Raw genomic sequence first — 21166 nt, 5'->3', positions numbered from 1 at the left:
CTTCTGGCTCCTCGCTGGGGAATGCATGTAAAAGAACTGTGCTTCTCCCCAGACAGCAGCAGCTTCCCACCATGCCGGTGTTCAAGACTTGGATCCACAGTGGGGAAGTGGCAGCTTTGCGGCAATTTCCTGACTACAGGTATGATTCAGATGAAAAGAGCTGTTTCTATCCATTCCAAACCTCTGGCTTAAGAAAGAAGTTATGGTATTGGAAACATCAGATATGACTCTTGAGTGCAACCCTGCCCTAAGGATGAGGCTCTGGGAAACCTCACTGGCCTCACTGCGCCAACTGATCAGGGTGTTGCTGCTCCTGCAGTGTGTCACATTCTCAGGGCTGGAGATCTTTCAGCAGAATTTGACTATGAGGCACAGCCTGTCTGCTACTGCAGGACTCCTACCAGCCTAAGCCACCAATGTTTTAGGAGTTATGACAGAATCTTAGAATCATAAAATGGTCTGGGTTGGAAGGGACCTTTAAGATCATCTCGCTCCAGCCCCTGCCATGGGCTGGGATGCTGTCCACTAGATTCAGGCTGTTCAGGGCTACATCCAGCCTAGCCTTGAACTTCCAGGGATGGGGCATGAGCTGCTGATAAGCTGGTTGACTTGGAAACCACGTCTCCGCATATTTTCAGCTGACCAGTATTTACATGAAACACTCAAAAGTCAGTTCCCACCATACAACGCATGTCCGTCAGCAGGACGCACTTCTCAACCAAAAAAAAATCTAGCCTGCAGATCATCTCAGAATTTCTCAGAGCCAAACACCTGGATGAAGTTTGCCATCTGGAGCTCAACTCGCACACTGACATGCAGAAAAATATTGAGAAAACTGGATAAGCTGTAACGCCACCGCCACCTAAGGAAGGTGGCTCCAAATAATAGCAGTAGCATGTGCACTACTGTGCCAGGAACCCTGGCAGCTGGACTCACCAACAGCTTCTGGGAAACAGAACCAAGCCTGAGCCCCTGCATCACACTGAAGTTAAGTCCGCTGCTGGTTCCTGAAATTACAGATGATTGTGTACATGACACTAGTTCCCAATTCAAGAAAATCCAATTTAAACGCATTATTCATCAATCACTGATCCACAGATGGCAAAATGTCATCTTTACTCCACATAATTTGAAAATTTAACTGCAAAACTGGAAAAGGTGGAACCCTCACAGAAGAGCACATAATTGATAGATAGAGATGATAGAGAGGATCAGTGAAAAGAAAGTTCTTTTATGCCACTGCCCAAAGGAAACTTCTGGTAGCAAACAAAGCCATCTTTTTCTGAAAATGTTCCAGGGTGCTGGAAGCAATTCAACAAATTAAACATAGACAAAAAAGACTAAAATTGTTGTGGTTTCTTTCCAGAGGATTATCACTTTTAAGTAGCAGAAAACACAGTCTTTGTCTCACAAGAGCTGAACTGTCCATCACAGCAGTTACAGAACACCCTGACAGCATTCATGCTATATAAATTGAGTACTCTGGGATAAAGTTCATGCTAGAACATCATTCAAACCAGGAAACCTGACCTTCAGACTATCTGGATGTATAGGCCAGGGCTTTTTGGCTGGCCCCAGCTGCCAGTGGCATGAAATTACTCTGGTTAGTGTGGTTCAATTCTCTCCTCACAGAGCCAAAGGAGCTCATGCACTGGGCACTGCCCTGTCCCACTTAAGCCCTTCCCCTGTTAGCAACTTCTAGATTTTTCTACCACCAGTGCCAAAATTTCATTATTGCAATTAAAGTCTATTAATTCTAATGTCATCCCTACTTGAAAATGACAAATTGTTTTCCCAATTTGTAGCAGCATTTCAGATTTTTGGATATTTATCATGCCCCTAGATCTTCTCTTTGGAGTAAACACTTCCACTGCCTTCCTTGTTCAGTGTCCCCTCACACTTTTTGAGTCATCTCCAGTTTTTTCGTATCCTCCCTCTGCCCTACCCAGCACCACTGGCAAAAACCTAAACTGAAAAGCAGTTAGTGCAGCTCTGTTCTTCATGTCCTGCCCCAGCTGGGAAACCATATGCAGGATTAAAATACCTACAGATTTATTGTTCTTTGTTAATGATGTTTTCTGGACCTCTGACCACAGTTCCTGTCCTCACTTGCTTGAAGACACAGCCCTACATTCCTTTTAAAACATCAGACATTGTACTTGTCATGGAAAAAAGCACCATCGCTGCAGGCTTTGTACGAGTATTTGGATCTACTGGTGTGTCTGTATTTCACATTTGTGTCCATGTGCTGAGCGTTGATAATCATTAACTGTATGCACTGCTGCTTGGCCAGCACATTCAGCATTCAGGGTAATACAAATAGCACACCAAATGATGAAAGCATGTACAAAATACTCTGGTTTGCTCATGAACAGTCAATGAAGCTGCTGTTAAAAAGAAATACCATGGGCTTATCTCATACAGCCTGTGCAGTGCAGCAAACCAGAAACACACACACAGCCATGGGGGTAAAAACAAGAACAAGAGTACTGCATCTTGCACTAAAAGGCAACACTGTTCTCAAGAACTGGCTTTTCTAAAGAGCTGCAGGAAAATTCACAGCATCTCCTCTGGGGAGATGAATTCATCAATGACTGCAGCCACAGTCTGCAAGCTCACAACGCTGTTATCTCAGCAGAGGCCACCGGCTCCACCAGCAGTTTCCAGCACACTCAGAAGTGAACTGGCACTACCATGGTAGTCATGATCTGCTCCCAGTTAGAACAATGCACTGGGAATGCAAAAACCAAAGCTGAACAACAGATGCGTGCATAACTGGAAAATACTGCCAGAACATTCTTAACAGCCATACTGAGGGGTACTGCAAGGAAAGAGCATCCTCTGAAGGAAAAGCTTGACCAATTATCCAAGACCATGGAAAATGTTCAAGAAATCTGGAAACTAACAGTTTTCTAAACAAAGTTCTCTATGAAATATGTTAATAAACCTTTTGGAAAATAGGCTGTGCTGCAGATTTTCTGTTGTGGCATCTGTCCAGGTTTAGAGAAAACATTTAATATTTTCACAAGTGTAATTCTTACATATGTGGATGCACTTTTATTAGTGCTACTGGAAAAACAGAATATATTTTCAAATCTATTATTTTGTGTTTCTTTTTTATATATATTTTATTTAAAATGCTCTTCACCTGTGAGAAGAAAAAAAAATCTGGAAAATTTAAAGACGGTTTGGGATACTTCTCTCTTGTCACCCTCAGTAAAGTTCTTCATATTCCATTCTACCTTCAGCTGCATTTGGGCAACCCTTCAGGAGAGAAGAGACCAAAACAAACACTTGGGGAAGGAATCTGTTCCTCATTATTGTGATCCAAAGAGTCAGGTTTTCTCAAATGGATTTTTGTTTTAGTGGTGTTGGTTGTTATTGGGGTTTTTGAGTTTGTTTGGAGTTTTTTTGACTAAAAGAAATGCTTCCCCTGAACACATCCAAATTCTCAGGAACAGAACCCTTACTGAATTTCTAGGCAGATAGGGCTTAGTATGTGAAAGACATAAACAAAAAGCCTATCAACATTATTTTTAACATTGATATTACTTTCATTACTTTAAATATTAAAACTCGTTTGGTGTGGAATGTGTATCTGAAATCACCAAATAAAATCAGAGTCAGTCACATTGAACTGATATGCATATTTTCCTATACAACATTAAGTTTTAAGTTAAGCTGATCAGGGAGGTTTTTTAAATATAAAAAAATACAGCCTTGATTTTTGATGGAAGGAATTGAACTGCCCAGGATCAGGTCTGAACAGTCACAGCCAAACTGGAGCACCAGGGTCACCTGATTTGTACAGTACTGAGATAGTCAAAAGCTGTAAATTGTCGCCACTTCACATGCTTTAACTGGAGGTACTACACTGAGAAGCTATTGTGGGTTTTTTCCCAGCATTCTTTGTTGTATGAGGGAGAAAAAAGTTACACTTAAAAATAGATGGAAATTCCCCAGTCTGAGGTGAAGCAGACTCGTACAGAATATAACTGTGAAATGCCTAATCCAGTGTCACCAGTTCTGTTTTAATTGAACTATGAACAATCTGAGAAATAAACTGTTCCCTAACCACACAGGAGAACAAATGTGAAAGTACACTTCCAAGTAGATGATAACACCTAACGCTTCCTCATCAGAAAACTACTGGCTTTTAAGTATGTAGAAAGCTACTCCAAACAACATTCTGACTAAGAGATGATGATCAAGGCAAAAACCAACAGAACTTTGAGTCAATCTCCAACTTACCTTGCTATTTGTCAAGTTCATTATTTAAACACAAGATTGCTTTTTTAATTTAATAACCATACTTACACAATTACTTAAATTAAGGCATACTCCAGCTGATTGAAGTTTTCAGTAAAACTGTTGTTTTGCTTTTTATTGTTGCTTTTTATTAGCAATAACTGGTTCAGGTTCCTGCTGGCCAAAGTAACAGTCCATTGAAAAGGAGATTGAAAATCAGATTGCTTTAGTACTATCTTCCACTAGGGCAATTTGTAAATTAAATGTAGTGTTGACCATTGGACTCAGGGAGCCTTCCAAAAAACTTAATAAATATCCTATCAGACAAGGCTCGGGGCTTTAAGCAGGAGCTGGTAAAACTCTGAAGCCAGAGTGTGGTTTTAGAGAAACCTGCTCACATTCTAGAGAAAGAATGCTACCACTGCCCACAGAAGCTTTCATCCAAAAAGCACAGGGCAAACTTCTGGAAAACCTAGCTAAAGAGACAATGGCTGATATTTAACAGACAGACTTGAAAAGAGAACTCTTCAACTCCAACATGCCAACTGGAGACTCAAATTAACAGCAATGTCCCTGATTGCACCACTGCAACGATACTTTTGTAAATGACATTTTGGGCTCTCAAATACTCGAGAGTATTTCTTCCATGCAATCTGGAGTCATATCCAAGGATCCTACAGTACTTCAATTTTCTATTTCAGTTTTCGTGTGAAATGTTTGAAGCTTTCTGGAATTGCAACTTAAATGCAGAACAGACTCCACTGATAAAAGCAAAAATACTTAAATGGAACAATATGCAAATCCCATTGTCTTTCTGTGTACAAAAGCTGATGCATAAAAGACTCAATCACGTTATTCAGGAAAACACAAAATTTCTGGAACATGAAGTAAGACCAGCTGCACCCCAAAATTTTTAAGTTCACAAATTCCTTCACACTGCAGCAAGAGATGCAAAATAATAGGTGAGCTCCCAGGCTCATTCCAGAACCTGACAAGACTAAGCTTTGGCTACTCTTGGGACAAAGACAAAATATGACTTAGGCAGTTGTTAAGTTACTGAGCAGCAAGTAGCTTTTAAATCACAACTGTCTCTAGCACCACATGTGCTCCTTTGGGAATGAAAAAACAGACTATTTTCTTCAGAATTAGAAATCACAATTATATTCCTTGAATGAACAACAAATAGAAGCTTAAAGCCCCAAACATAAGAACATCTGCGCTTTAATATTTTCCCAATGAAAGTACTGCCTGTTAAGCTTAGTATAGTGCTACTACCTATTTTTTTTTAATCTATTTGGCCTATATTTTATTTCTAAACATTCCTAATATGCATTTGCTTCCAGGCAGCATTCTGTGACCAACCCTGTTTATTATCAGAGCCCTTAGAGTTCACATGAATGCCTAGAAAGCTTCCTGGAGCTCTATTCACCCTGCCTTTTAAATTAAACTAGTAGCCCAGGTACCTAGAAGTAAAAACAAAGACAAAAAAGTTAAGAGATGCATTTAATGCACCATGGTAGCATAAAGCCTTTTGGAGTAATGGTAGTTTAACCATTCTCTGCATTTCCTGAATGTCAGTTTATAATAACGCATTCCCTTCTATCACTGGTTTTGACAAGTCAGGAGAAGTAAAGTAAATGGTGACAATAGCAAAAGTGCCAAACAAAAAAAGTGACCATGTTTCTCTCAAATAAGCATTGTAGCAGACTCAATGCTTTTCCTCCATGTTAACTACACCACAGTAAAGCAGCAAAACAGCCACATAAGCTCAAAGTACTGAGTAAATAAAGACTCTTGATGCTACCCTGCTAAAATGCAAATGGGAAAAAATGGTCAAAGGCATTCACTAACAGTGATCACTGACACCCACACATCAGAACTCCTGGAGAGCACCATATTTCAGAAGGATGTTTTAAGTATATAGCTGTACCAAAGCTGGAGACAGAACATTCCTTGTTGCACTTGATGATCAGACTCCTAGTGAGGTTCCTCAATGAAAGCAAACCCTACTAAACCAGTCCTAAATACATACTGGTTTTATATAGATATGTTTGTGAGGGAAAGCACGGACTTCTTATCACATCACTTATTCCAACTGGTTTTGTTCTGCATTTAGGCATTTGCTTTCAAGGTCATCCTTATTCTGAGCAGTTGGTTCCTCACTGTGGGCAACAGAGGTTTCTGCCTGGTCTGTCTTTGCACTGGTGTCAGCCAGCTCCTCTTCAGCCGAGCTGGAGCTGTGCAGCTCCTTCACGTGGAGGGTGGGATTGGTCATTTGCTCTGTCTCCTGCTGAGAGGTTGGTACACTGCTGTCCTTGGGAAGCTGGGCACAGTTGACAGGAGCTATCACCACGGGAGGCTGAGGTAGGTCTTTCTGTAAATGGAAGATCACAGTCAAAATGATGGAAAGCAAGAATTATCCGAGGTAATGGTCATACAGGATGAAGGTTAAAGGTCCATCAACTCTGTTATCATTCTCAGCAGAGGACAGATGCATACAGTTATCCTTTCTTTGTGTTTTATAGGACACCAGGGGAATTTTTCCTCCCAGAAAAGTGTTTGCTTTTTGAGTGATTGTTCCTCACCAGTATCAGATGAGCTCTGCTAATAAGGCAGCAACAGGCATTGGCCCTTGGCCACTGTCCAGTTCTGCCCACCTTGACTAGCAGTGTACAAGAACTGGCAACTTTTTACATAACATTTCAGATGATCTCAAGTATTTCTCTAACAAGTAAATTCATTTCTCTAGTGGAGCTTGTGAAGGTTGAATAGTTGAATAATAAAATAAAATAGTTGAATAATAAAATAAAACTCACTGGGGGAACCTCTAGCTTGATCGATTTGGCCTTCTAGCAAGTATTCAAAAACTAAAATCATGCATCATGATAGAAATTATTCCTTTTTGAATCAAGTTAATCTCACTTGCAGCACAGTGAAACAAAGTGATAATTTACTGAACTACATTTCCACCTTCATAAACAGTAAGCTATGAAAAAAATATTAAGAAAATATTTTAAGGGTATATTTTATATAGTAGTAAACCCCACATTTATATAAATATTGTAACCTTTCTCTACTACTGATACTTCCAAGGGAGATTAAACAACTTACATTTTGGCCGAATCGAGGATAGACAAGATCTGCTCTACTTTTCACTACTCTGATTTAAGTGACCATAAACATTGCAAAAACCAGAAAACCTAACTGAGGCAAAAAAAAAAAAAAAAAAAAAAGGCGCAAAAAAGCAAACAATCAAGCAAAACCAAAATCTTTGTGTTTGTGTGATAATACTGCAATATTTTACTCAACTTTAATTCTAGTTAGGTTTTTATAATATTAGTATTTCCTGAAGACACTCATATCAAACTGGTATTCACCGCAAAGCCGCTGCCCGTCCAGAACATGGCAAGCTCCCTTCTCCAAAGGGCCACCACGAAGCTGGTGAGGAGAGTACAGGGCACCAGGTAGAGGAGAGCAGGCTGGCCCATCTGCATCAGTGCCAAGGCAACAAAGGTCACAAGAAGGCCTATGCCATATGCTGGAAGGAAAAAAAAAACCAAAAAAACCCAGCAAAAACCAGTTATTCAGGTATAGTTTCGCTCAAGCACAACTAAATAATTGGCTAAAGGAGTATTGTCCCTGGAACTTTTTTCAAGCAATATGTAAAACATCTCCAGAAATTTTTCAGGCCTCTTTAGAGAGAAGCATTATTTACACTATGTAAACCTGGAATACTACAGTTTTTCTATTGATGATAACATGTGAAAGTAGTGTGACTGGCCTAGTCCATACCGTGCAATTAAATAATTACCTTAAGCCAAATAAATATATGAAATATTGTGCCTCATATTATATTTATGAATTCAGCAGATACAGACAAATATTTTTACCATTATAACGTGCTTCTTGTTTGGGTTGGTTTTGGCTGTTTCTTACTATCCTGCCACACACCTAAAAAAAAAGCCAGCCTACACTAGGTCACATGTTTTTATTACTTTCTATTTAATTTCTGCATAAATGTGGCAAAATTTATTTAGTAGAACAGAAGCAGCTCGGATCTTATAATGTAATTATTTTCAATTACATTTTCAAGACAATGAAGTTAATCCAACTTCTTCAGACTCAGATTTTTCCTCAGAAGGTCAAGAAAGACATTGAGGGGCTGTCCAGAGAAGGGAACAGAGCTGGGGAAGGGGCTGAAAGAAGCAGCTGAGGGTGCTGGGAGGGCTCGTCCTGGAGAAAAGGAGGCTCAGAGGGGACCTCTGGACTCTCTACAACTCCCTGACAGGAGGGTACAGCCAGGTGGGCTCCCAGGGAACACAAATGGCCTCAAGTTCTGCCAGGGGACATTTAGATTGGATATGAGGCAGAGCTTCCTCCCCAGAAATGCTTTCCAATCCTGGCACAGCTGCCCAGAGCAGTGGCACAGTACCTATCCCTACAGGGATTTAAAAGATGCATGGGGACATGGTTAGAGGTGGGTTTGGCAGGGCTGGAGGACTGGCTGGACTTGATGATCTCAGAGGGCTGTGATTAGAATAATCAATAACTCTTTACAGTTCTTGAAAATGCCTTTTTTTGGGGGGGGGGGGGGAAGGGCACATTCTGTTATTATTGAGAGTTCCTTATATCTAGTTAAAGTATTTCTTATTGTTTCTTATTGTGATTTAAGCCCATTGCCTCATTGTACATCTTATGTGCACACTTGTAAGAAAAGTCTCTGTCCTCTCTGCAGTCTCCCATTAGGTAACTGTGGACAGCAACAGAATCTCCTCTTTGCCTTCTCTTCTTTTTACAACCCTGTGCTCCAGTTTTCTGCCAGCCTGATGGATTTACTCCAGTATGTCAATGTCTGTCTGGCACCAGGGATCCTGGTTAACTCAGTCTTAAGTGGCAAATTGAGAGAAATAATAACTCTTCTCATAACTCAGACTCTATCTGGCTAACTCAGCCCAGTACTGGCTCATTCTCAGCGCTGAAATAACGCACTGCCGACTCTTTATCAATACAACATTTTCCTATTTCTGGAAACACATTTTTAAAGTACCAGATAAGACAACAGTTTTGTTTTACTAAATATGAGAGACAATGATTTGGAACACCAATAAAAGCATCTCTCTACCCCTGCTAGAAATGTCCATGCACCTCGGTATTCTTTAAAAAGAATTTCTAAAGAAGTTGTTCATGACAACTTCTCAAGAAATTTACTGCAAGCATTAGAGGTTTTTGCTAGCAGAAGTAAATTGTAAGAAAGACAACAGGAGTCTGTCAGATCCTATTCATCAGTAGTATTTAAGTTCATGGTATGTAACTCTGTGGATTTTACAAACTAAAGAAGAAAACTTATCTAGAGGTATTACAGTCATCATAATAAAATTCCCTGCATCACATGTTATGGATTTTTAGAATACACAAGAAATTAAGAACAAGGTCAAAAGATGATATCCCCGAACCTGAATTCTCATGCACAATCAACTCAAAGACTGATGAATCAAGAAACCACAATGAGTAACTGAGCACACATAATGACAGTGTAACTACAAGGAATAGAATGAGACCCTTGGCAGCCATGGTAACAGGAAGCTCCCATTATGTAAGGCAGACAAAACAGCTCAGAAAAGCAACATCAGCTAGTTCGGTGATGCAAGATCTAGCCTTGAAAGCACTTTGGTAAATATTTCTGTTTAATAATAAAAGGAGGAACAGGATAGAACCCCCAAACTATGCCATGCAAGACTGATGACATGCTTTTAGAGGGAGCCACTCCTGTAGCTCTCGTGTTCAGGTGGCACTGTGGTACGTACCTATTGTGCAGGCTACAAAATAGACTCTGGATGACTGCACCTGAATATCAAATCTGTGGCAATAGGCTACCAGTAAGCCTAGGAAAAGAAAGAACAGTTACTATATGCTTTCGACCTAGTCACACACTTCATCATAAAAACAAAACCTTCAAACCAGCTAGGAACTTCCAAGAATTTTTTTTTTCCCGAAAAAAAAACTTCCTTGGCACCCTGTGTTTGAGCACCATAACAACATATCCAGGAGGCTGCACAATTTGCAAAACAGTTACCTGATGGTACAAACCCCATGTATTGGAAGTACTCCAAAAGTAAAATAAACAGCTACAAAAGTGCAGATCATAGATAAAAATGTCATCTTATCCCTACTAAACATTTGTAAAAATACAGTGTTTACAACGAGGGCAAGAGTAAGTTCAGCCCTTCAAGCTGATATTGAAGACAGTAGAATTTTATGGTTAATGACCATGCCTGCTGCAGGTTTTGGGAAGCAGGGGAGACCACTGGGGATGACAGAGTTCATATTTCCCAAAATACAAGAAAGTAAACAAATGATTTCTTAGAAGAAATCTGAAAGCCAGAAGGTGCATAATTTTTTCACCTGCAGTGATGCCAGGTATAGTTCTACATACTATCCAAAATCAAGTTTGAGAGAAGGTGTGATGGAAATCCTGGATGTAGTGTGACTAACAGTTAGGAAGTTTTGAGTGCTCAGGCATCTGTACTTAAATCGTGTGCAAATCAACAAATAATTTCCTCTATCATCATACTATTAAAGATGCTTTATAGTATAGAATCAGTTGTTAAATCAGCTCCTGCAATTTCTCTACATTTCTTGACATCACTGCATGTGAAACTGAACCATAAGATTAATATGCATTTTTCTTGAAAAGGTGAATAGTGCACAAAAAAACCCCTATACTTGAAAATTTATCAGGTTTTTAGTAGTCAAATCAAACCTACCACTTGAAGCAGGAGTACAAGATGAATAAACTAATATGACAATGCAACACATAAAATTCTTAACATGCTGAACAATACCTGGAACTAAAATGTCTCCAAATCCTAGGAGAGAAAAAGGCCTGTCACATAGAGCCAATGGGGAGGAATTCAGTCGTGGAACCTTCAGGACCATTGGGAGCTTGGAATGAGAGAGACATATCTCTGATGAGAAGTGACATTACCTACCAGAACTTGTTCCTGTTGTACTCAAACTGCAGGCTTCAAATACAGCAAATGTATCTTTTTATATATTCATTACATACAATATTACTGATAACTAACAAAAATGCATTTAAGATGGTGGCAATGAAATACTTTCTAAATACTATGTTAATTTCAAAGTCCTCACGTAGAATTGGGTATCAATTCTGTTTTAGCTGCAGGTATGTACAAAATTTAGGTAAGCTGCTACATGCGTAAGAAATAATAATTTATATAATTCATTCATCTGGGTGCAATAAAAGTCTCAAAAGACCAAGACATGAATAATTTTAAAAAGTCATTTTTCAAATCACTTTAAAGATCCTTTCCCGCCCCCTGTGTTCCTATTTATTATATAATTTGCAATGTGAGGCACAGTATGCCATGGTACATCACAAACTTACATTCTCTTTATTACAGTTTATTTTCTTTTTCTTTTTATTAATGCCAAAATAATATTATATACTTATACTTTCATTACTGTTTTTATAAAATTCATTCTGTGCATAAAGCTGAATCCAAAGAGATACTAAAGGGGTACAGGAGAGAAGAAGAAAAGTTGAAGAATTTAGTATAGAGTCTATGGATTAATCCTGCAAACAACTATTTTCTTTGCTATTTTCACACTATTACATTCATTGCTGAAACAGATCCAATTAATCCTTAAATTAACAAAATCTGAAAGGCTCAAGGCCTTTCAAAATCAAGTTTTCCTACAGATTCTTTTTTTTGTTCTGCTCACTATATATCACTGTCTCCTACATCTCACATACTTTCCTCCCTGAGTCAGCCACATCTTGTGAGGTGTTCATGCAATTGGCTGCTGTCCAACGGTGCAACCCCACTGAACACTGACTTCTGTTTTCTTCTGTCTCCAATTTGTGTTCCTCTCCTTTACCTATAGCCTCAGCTTTTCGTAAAGCAAATATCAGAAAAGGGAAGGAGGGGGAAGAGACAGACTGATTATGTTTTATCTCTTTAGGAAAAGATGCTTATGCTTATTTAGCAGCAAGTTAATAATTACAGATGTGGTCGTGTTTTTGTGAAGCTGAGCTAAGCAGCTTTCTTATATTGAAACTGAGTCAAAAAAAGATAAAGGAAAACCAAAGCTGGTGTGATGAACCACAAGTCTGCTTTGCCCCTACAGAATAAACATTCAGGAGCACTTATTCCCACATTAAGTTCTTTTCAGACTGGCATCTTCATTTCAGCTTTGCGGTCTTGAATTTGAGAGACGTTAAAAGTGTAATAGTTGAAAGTTAGTGCCAGATTTTCAGACAACATGCAGTACCTTTTCATGAGTGGCAGAATCAGATGGGCCTGCAGCCACCTCTACCATTATACTCTCCCCAGTCTAAAGAAAAAAATGGGAAAATTGTAAATCAGCACTTCACTCAGCAACTCTGGGATCATTCAGGAACACACAGAGGAACAAGTCATTACACTTTGCTCTGTGTGCAGCAGGCAATAGAGAAGCACCTCACTTACCTTTGTTAGAAAAGGTGTGATAAATACAAAGAATACATCATACACAAAAAGAACCAGGAGGAGTAAGGTACAACCCTGAAGGAAGACAAGATATTTGGTATTTACACACTGTGCATTAGCGAACAGCAAAGAATTAATAATTAGAAAGCTATTCAAAGAAAAAGCTAACAAAGACTAAAACAAGTCATTAATATATTTTTCTTAATTCCTAAATATTTTAGATGGAAGAATAGGGTATTGCATGCACCATATAAAAGAAAGTAATTCTTAAACACAAAATTGCATGTTAGTGCCCAGAATTCTTTTTCATGTAAAACCTGGAAATTATGCCATTTCAATTTGCTGGGAAATATGAAGAACCTCTGCACTGGAGGATGCCAAACACAGCTTTAAACATTATACATGAATTTACTGTCAGTCTATACAAACTTATAGGTGAAGATAATTTGAAACAAGAGTTCAAAGAGCTGCTTAAAGGGCAGCTAAATGACTAATACTGATTTTTGTCTAAGGATACTGACTAAGCTCAGAAAGATTTGAAAAAATCCCCACTAGACTGATGCATTAGCTGTATGTCAATTTGAAAAACAAAATCAAACCAATCTAAACAAAACAAACAAACAAAAAACCCCCAACAAAATAACCAAATACATGAATAAATGGGTGGTTTGTGATTTACTTGTCAATGCTCCACAGAATCTACAGAACAATCATATGCCACTTATTAGTCTTCATTATACTCATTGCATCCCTTTTTTCCTTGGAAAGTTGCCTTGGAAATGCATTTCCAAGGCAATATACACTCCATTACAAGAGACTCCTCTGATCAAACCCATATATGCAAACTTCTTCTCTATAACTTTCTTCTTGAAGTCTTTAAATTCTGTTAAACTTTCGTACCTTAAATGTAGGCAGGCGAATTGTTTTCAACATGTAAAGACAGAAAGCAATTCCTAAAGCATCTTGCAGAACCCAGGCCCACCTTAAAAAGAGGAGAGTAACATTTTTGCAGGAAACAGCAGGAAAAGCAGACCAAGCCTTGTCCTCACTAAGGACCTGCTTGGGACAAAAAAAAACAACAAACCCCTTGATTCAAAGTACTTGCTTGAATTTGACATTGTTGTCAGCATGAATTTGCAAACAGGAATCTGTTCTTCATCCACCTGATAACCTTCCACAAAGAAGTGCCTGGGAGATGAGGGAAGAACTGTGTGATAGTGTCTATCTAGACTTCAGTGAGGCTTTCCACTGACAATCTTCCATGAAATCCTCACAGAGAAAGTGATGAAGTACAAGCTGAATGAGCGGAGAGGAAGACTGAAAACTGGCTGAATGAGGTCACTGGATACCAAAATGGGAAGTACTGGGGTCCTTTGTCCTGTGTATAGGTATGCACCCTTGTGTGCTGAGGCAAATTTATAGCTGGCCTGGTTTACAATTGTTTTGCAAGTTGTGTATAGAAGTGCTCTTTGCTTTACTCTCAACTCTCAAGGGTCAAAGAGAAGTAGGATCTGAGATAAACAACACTAAGGTTTCCCACAAATTGCTATGGTCTAGGTTTACAATGAGAGATGATGCTGTTGCACCAATACCTGTGTACTTGCTGATGCAGCTTTGTGCAGGAGACACTCAGGCCCATTCCAGCTCTGAGGCTGAAAATGGATCCTACTCCTAAATATTGCAGGTTGGAACAGCTCTACCATACTACTGGACACCTCAGTCTGACACTTCTCTCTCTAAAAGGTCTTTCAGAGTTGATGATTCCTGGATTCAAATTCTATCACTGGATGATCCACACAGAACACAGATCCCACAAAAGCAGTAACATGCATTCAAAGCACAAGTCTGACATCTTTGGTATCATCATCAGAAACACAAGCCAGCATATCAGTTCCAATACTGAACCCCCAAGAGAGGAACCAAGAAGACGATCACAACCTACTGTATACATGGGGAAACTGGAATATCTGGGAGTGAGGTAAGAGATAAAAAACCCCCTAACAAAAATGAAAACACAACACTCCATAGAAGATCCACCTCTAACAAAAGTAGTAAAAACATGCTACAGTTAGGTACTACAGCAACACTGGGTGTAGAGAGTTACTGACTCATACAAGAAAGCTGAGAGAAACTAAAGATCTGACAATCTTACCAGTTCTTAGTCTCATAAAGAAATAAGTCAGACAACTTGTGTCCAACTTTCCATATCACTTCTGAAAAGCTGTCTTAAGTCAAAGAGATCAGAATACTGACTGGGACTCAGAGAAATTCAAGCTTAACAAGAGACAGTCTGTAATTTAAATGAACAAGAAAATGATGAAGTATAGAAGGGACAACTAAGAATTTCTGCCTGTCTCTACTTTTTTTCCCTGTCATTCCTAATTTCTGGATACATGTAGACTTCTGTGGATGTCAGTTATTTATACTATAAATCATATTACAATTTTTAGCACAGAAACTAAAATGCACACTTACTGATCTTCATTTCTGAAGATTCCCCAGACTATGCTGACAGAGATACAAAATACTGCCAAGAGCAACATCCGGACCTGGGGACGCTTGTGAAAATAAGGCAAGTTGTTGTCTGGGATTCTGAAAAAGAAACACACCAAAGCTACAGTTGTCTTTGTAAATAGCCTCTTTCTTATAAACATTTTGAAGCATGAAGCCACCTTTTAAACCCCACACCTACCCAACAGTATAAAAACCTAAGTTTCCCTATTAAGATTTTTAAAGTTGCCACATACCTACACTTTCCCAAGGGGAATCTTCTTACAAAAGGAGACAGACAACTGTAAAGACCAATCGAGGCAGCCAGGCAGAATATTCCTATAATAACATAGACTGAGGGGGAAAAAAGTATTAAGTCCAAGTAGGATAAGGCAAGAGATGCTTTTTCTATATCCTGGCTGAATAAAGAACAGACAGTCAATAAGCTAAATGAGAAATAAGGCTTATATTTCAACAGTGAAACATAAATTCAGAGACTTCAAATGATTGATTAGATCTGTGCTCTCTAAGTATCTAATTCTAGCTCCTTTTACTCAGGTGTACTTTATGCAATACATACTTAAACATCAAAACCTCTATCCTAATCTTAAAGTAAGTTAAAATCCTCAAAGGCAACCTATGGTGAAGCATTTATCTTCTCTTTATGAGTACACAGGAGCATTATAGGGAATATTAAAATCACTAAGTAGCAAAATGAATCAATACAGATGGGATGCACGTTTCACTACTTCCTCAGAAATACGAAGAAGCATTAGGCTGTCATTTTTTGTCAATCTGATGAGTAATCAATAGAAAATTATATTCTTTATAAAGATAAAAAAATATCCTTGATCTTGACTTCGAATTGAACAATAATAGAGAAAAAAGAATAGGTGTGAGAACACCTTTAACAAAAATAAAAGGTGGAAAATACTAAGTCTGTACCTACGTAATAGGCTTTAATATTTGAAAGAAGCTTTATGACCAACCTCACTAAAAGGATTAGAAATCTACTCAGTGAGTTTTATTACAGTATTTTAAAAGAATATTGGGATGAAGACACATGACAGAAGAGAGATGTTTCCATATTATTTTCAAAATAAAAAGCTCTTTAACGATGTCAGCCTTCTGATATTGAATATGCATCAATACATATACAACCTTAAGAGTACCTAAGTGGTCATAGAAGAAATAAAGGAGGACGAGCATTGAGCAGCACATCACTACAAACACACAGATCATTATGGGAGTCACATCCACTGTTTCATCATCATGCTTCTCCGCCCCATCATCACGCTTGTGCTTCATGTACCTCCTGCAAGAGTAACACGGCTACCATCAGTTCATTCCTTCCACAACAAAATGCACCAGGATGCTGAATCTTCAGCAAAGAACACAAGGGGTTGAAAATGTCACAATACCAATGCCTACTTTGATTCCCACTCCAGAGGAACACCACACTTTCCACGGAAGTATGAACATCAGCTGCAACGCAATGCATAAACCAGTAACTGCTGCATTAACTTATCTAGAGTACTATTTAATTTCATAAAAACTCAACTGAATCCTGAAAACTACCACAGATTAATTTCCTAACTTCAGAAGAAATCCTTAAGTCAGGTTGTGTATACAAAATAAATGTTAGAAATTATCTCCTTCTCCCAGTTCCATTTGCTGACAAAAGTAACCATAAAACTTAATTTAAAAATTGATAACAAACATAGCATATGTTAGCTATCCAGTCAATTTGATCTGCCCTACATCAGTAAGAGAAAATGTTGCTATTTTTTTACAAAGTATTTTTCTGGTGAATTTTTGCAAAAGCCCAAACACTAAGCCTATTACTTAATAATTTTCCTTCTGAGCTTTTCAAATGTTTGGTCTTTTGACATGGCAAAATCCTAAAATGCAATCTATACTCTAATGATTTCCTACAATGACCAAACCAATGCAAGACTCAAGGCCTTTCAAACATCACATTATCATTTTCTCATTCTGACTACAGAGTCTCCTAACCTCACTAGCAGAGCTGCCAGGTGATGCTTACATAAACACGATCTAGGTTTTTTTAATCTGTGAAAAATACAGGAAACCTGGTACACTGCTTTCAGTTACTCACTTTTTCACATCTCTGCTTCCTGCCCAGTAGCCTCCAATTGCAACAGTCCCCACTGCCATGACAAAGATAATCACCATGTTGTAGTCCAGCACAGGCTCATTTGGTGCATACATTGCTCCTTTCACTGAGCTGCCAAAACTCTGTGGAGGTAAATACAAATTAGGAAGAACATCCAAAAAGCCACCTTAGCAAAGGTTAATTTATTTAATTTTCACTAAGCAACCTCATAATCAAGCTTCACTATAAACTCGTAAGAGCCATCTATTGGCTCTTCTATTAGTGATATTTATTTTCAGCACCAGGCTGTGTTTTGATTTTATTTCAAAGATGAGAAATAACCTCTCAAGAGATTTGATTTTTTTTTTTTCCAAAACACAGTAAAGCAATCTTCATTAATACACTCTCTACAAATTCAAAGCTCTTAAGGTGGACTTAATAGTTGAGCAGTGACTCATTTACATGAGATAATATAAATAAGAACTTTTAGTATTGACTTTACCTTGCCAATATCTAACATATCAGTGTAGCTAAGCAGAGCTACAGGAATATCAATCTCTTCATACTGACTCCTATTACCTCCAGGAGGAACCTGAAAGACAGTTCAGACCAGGTAAGAACATGTTTATTTCTGCAAATACTTCTAATCCTTCAAAAGGGTTAAAGTTGCAAGTTTTGTTCCTGCTAATTTGAAAAATATTCTAGAAGGGGACTTAATGACAGCAAACACTCCAAAGTCAAAATATATGTCTGTTCCCAGCCAAACTGAAGTAATGTAAGACTGTAACAGCAAAATGCAGCAACCAAATTTCAAGCAGTATCTTCTGCACATCAGGTCGCGGGTTTATGTCTGATGTGTGCCTCTAGTACTGACCAGGACTCAATCTTATTTTCAAAACACAAAATACATGCTGTTGATGCTCCAGCTGAAACTAAAGCACTAGATTCAGTGTGGTATTATGATGGAGTCACAAACCAACCTCATCCTTTGACTCCAGTACTTCATTTGGAACAAGGGTAATTCTGAGCCCTTAACTTGAAGGGCACATGAGCTCCATGCCAACTCTTCCTACTTAAAGGAGCACTTCTTGTTTCATTCATTCTTCCATCAGATATATGGTTCCCACACATAACTATGCTACTAAGTACATGCAGAAACACACATGCATTATTTACTTTAAAGAGGAACATCAAATACCAATGTGCAATGTGCACTGAAGACAATATCTAGTATCAGAGGGGAATCATCAGCATAGGAAGATAAAAAGTAACTTACCAGTCTCTCTCTACTAACAATCAGCAGCCCACGAGCACCGTTTATCTGAGCAAGCCTAACTTTCTCATAGAAGGTGCAATTTCCTCGCATCACCATGGGGATTTGATTATTGAATCCCTCATCAGGTACATCAGAAGGAGAACACAAAACAGATGCTGTCTGATCCTGCAGTTGCAAGAGTGACTGAAAAAAATAAATTAGTTAAATACATATACATATACAACAGAAGTTAAGAACAGAAACCAGAGTTTCTAAAGGATAATTTAAAACTTTCCAGTAGTGGTAAGTGGAGAGGTATTCTCAGAGCAACATGAAAGCTGAAACAGTGCTGCCTTCTCTATTATGTAGGGCTCTGCCTTGTTTCACCTTATTGTACAGAATTCTGCTGGTAATAAAATTTGGGATATGACCTTCACTTGCATTTATTTTCCTCAGCATTGTTGCTGTTCTGATGCACACAGCCAGGATGTGGGAGGAGTACAACAAGGTTTTATCTTTGCTGGGGTGGCAGAGTGGCAGGCTGGGATGATGGAGGGTATGAGCAGCTAGAAACCCAAACACAGGCCGGGGAAAAGTACAGAAGCATAGGCAATAAACTTCCATGTTGAAACCTACTGTGTCCAGTGATCTGAGATTCTGCATCCACGTACTTGAATACTGGATTCTAAGCTACTTCTCTCGCCACTTGTAATCCAGAGACACTGCAAGCCTGTCCCAATTCCTTAATTTTTGCCCTCCTCAGACCCAAAGGCATCTAATCTGATGTGGTTCATCAGGAACATCCCAAAGACACTTCAAAGTTTTAGAAATAACAATGGGACAAATTGTTCCTTGCAAAATCTAAACAACCACCAGTTGCCCAGTTCTATTTGCAAGTTACCTGAAAACAGCAATTATCTACCAAACAACCAAGCTGTGCTAAGAGAAGCAGGTCTCAGCCCTTGCTGAGGTGAGCTGTTAGATTTGAGAAGAGTCAAAGTAAAGCTCTAACCTGAAAAAATGACACATGGAACAGTTTGTATTAGAAATCCACAGGTATACAATATGCAATACCAGTGTAACAGACTCTACTGTTTTAGGGGGGAAAGGGAAGTGTCAGGTTGTCAGTAGCTTCAACCTTTTCCAGAAAACTGCTGTCTCCAGCCTGACCTCTGGAGACAGTGAAAGGCTCCTACCCACACCTCTGGGTTGCCCAAGTTTCAGAGCACAACATGAATGCAGAGTGAGCTCAGAGTGGTGCACTGCATCGCCTCAGTTAGTGAACTGTACTGCTGGAGTACTGAAGGGGGAGAGGCAAGAATGTGAAAGAAGGGAAAAGCAGGAAAGAACCAAGGAAGGAGACAGGGACAGGCAAGAGATACAACATCCACTACCCAAGTGTCTGTGCAAGCTGTTCTGGACTATATTGGCTCCTGTAGAACTACTGCAATATGACTCTAGTGAATTCTTATGAGACTGATTTAAACAAGGTGTCTACAGTACAGTCCCCAACTCTTCCAAGTACCACAGTCAGTCATGCATGTGCATTCACAAGTGCAAGCGCAAGAATTTGTCAGCTGAGTCTACACAAGGCAAAAACAACTACTGATGTATTTAGGGACTAATCTACAGTTGCAATAAACCCACCAGAAATAACTGAGACTTGCCTATACATTGGTAAGGAACACTAATAATTCAGTGGGACACTCAACTGGCTGAATAAAATGAAGCAAGTATCAGTCAACTACATCTTCCCCTATTAGTGGCTCATTCAAAGTGTATTTGCGGATTTCATCATTCAGTGCCAGTAACTTTCTCACAGAAAAGAGTGAAGAATTTACTCAATTTTCAGCTCATACAACTTTGGATAAGGCAGCAAAAGCTTGACACAAGTTTACAACTGCTTAATCTTACACTTGACACTGAGAAAGCAGTAAAGGCCACAGTTCACTATATAAGAAAAGTCATGTGGTATCTTCTTGTATCATGCTGATGTACAAAAACACCTTCGCAAGCCAGATATGTGCCATTTTAATTTCTCTGATCACATCATTGAAAAGGAGTATTTTTGTTTTGAACAGCAATAGTCATTATTTCTGCACAATGCCTGGAAATGAATATTGCCATCCTAGCATTGCCTAGTGATCTTAAGAGATAAAATATCTTCTAAGCAGAGCAAACAAAGCAGCTGCTTCAAAGTACTAATCTAAATAAGAAATCAGAAGTTTCCTTGTAACAAAGGCATTTTTTATGCATTTTTTTGTCATCAGCTAGCTAGGTACTTACAGCTTTACCCAGATCATGTGGCAAATGGGCCCACTGAGAGTTGAAGAGAATACAGTAGTCTTTTCCTTTGCTGCTCCCCTTCTCTGAAAGGACATGTACCATCCCATACTCACAGTACACCTGAAAATGTAACAAAAATTTCACAAGGATTTTAGGTTACATAAAATATCAGAAGTGAAGCGAGAAACTTGCTCTTGACTGGCCTGCTTTGTAGTTTTAAAGAAAACCAAAACAGCATACAAAGTTTCCATATTTGTGCAGGGAATACAGTGGAATTTG

The 21166-nt window shown here is 38.8% G+C and overlaps 1 protein-coding gene across 2 annotated transcripts in view; it reads right to left on the bottom strand.

Annotated features, from left to right (window-relative positions):
• Positions 1–5009: 5009 nt before the first annotated feature.
• Positions 5010–21166, bottom strand: part of SPPL2B (signal peptide peptidase like 2B) — a 25519-nt gene continuing 9362 nt past the window's right edge. Inside the window, exons 2-15 of one of the 2 annotated variants that reach the window (XM_040086991.1) lie at positions 20888–21007; positions 18623–18805; positions 17849–17938; positions 17350–17489; positions 16403–16545; positions 15488–15584; positions 15216–15332; positions 13641–13722; positions 12741–12815; positions 12544–12606; positions 11091–11190; positions 10053–10130; positions 7626–7786; positions 5010–6622 (exon numbers count right to left, since the gene is read on the bottom strand). In XM_040086991.1, coding sequence (XP_039942925.1) covers positions 6335–6622; positions 7626–7786; positions 10053–10130; positions 11091–11190; positions 12544–12606; positions 12741–12815; positions 13641–13722; positions 15216–15332; positions 15488–15584; positions 16403–16545; positions 17350–17489; positions 17849–17938; positions 18623–18805; positions 20888–21007 — 1737 coding nt within the window. In that variant the 3' untranslated portion in view covers positions 5010–6334. Of the gene's footprint in view, positions 6623–7557; positions 7787–10052; positions 10131–11090; positions 11191–12543; positions 12607–12740; positions 12816–13640; positions 13723–15215; positions 15333–15487; positions 15585–16402; positions 16546–17349; positions 17490–17848; positions 17939–18622; positions 18806–20887; positions 21008–21166 lie in introns of both variants that reach the window. The other variant, XM_040086993.2, reaches the window with a different exon arrangement.

The sequence above is a fragment of the Hirundo rustica genome, chromosome 26, assembly GCF_015227805.2.
Source record: "Hirundo rustica isolate bHirRus1 chromosome 26, bHirRus1.pri.v3, whole genome shotgun sequence".
In the NCBI taxonomy this organism is placed as follows: Eukaryota; Metazoa; Chordata; class Aves; order Passeriformes; family Hirundinidae; genus Hirundo; species Hirundo rustica.
Note: the sequence above shows the minus strand (reverse complement) of the source record. Positions and strands in the feature narration are given on the sequence as shown.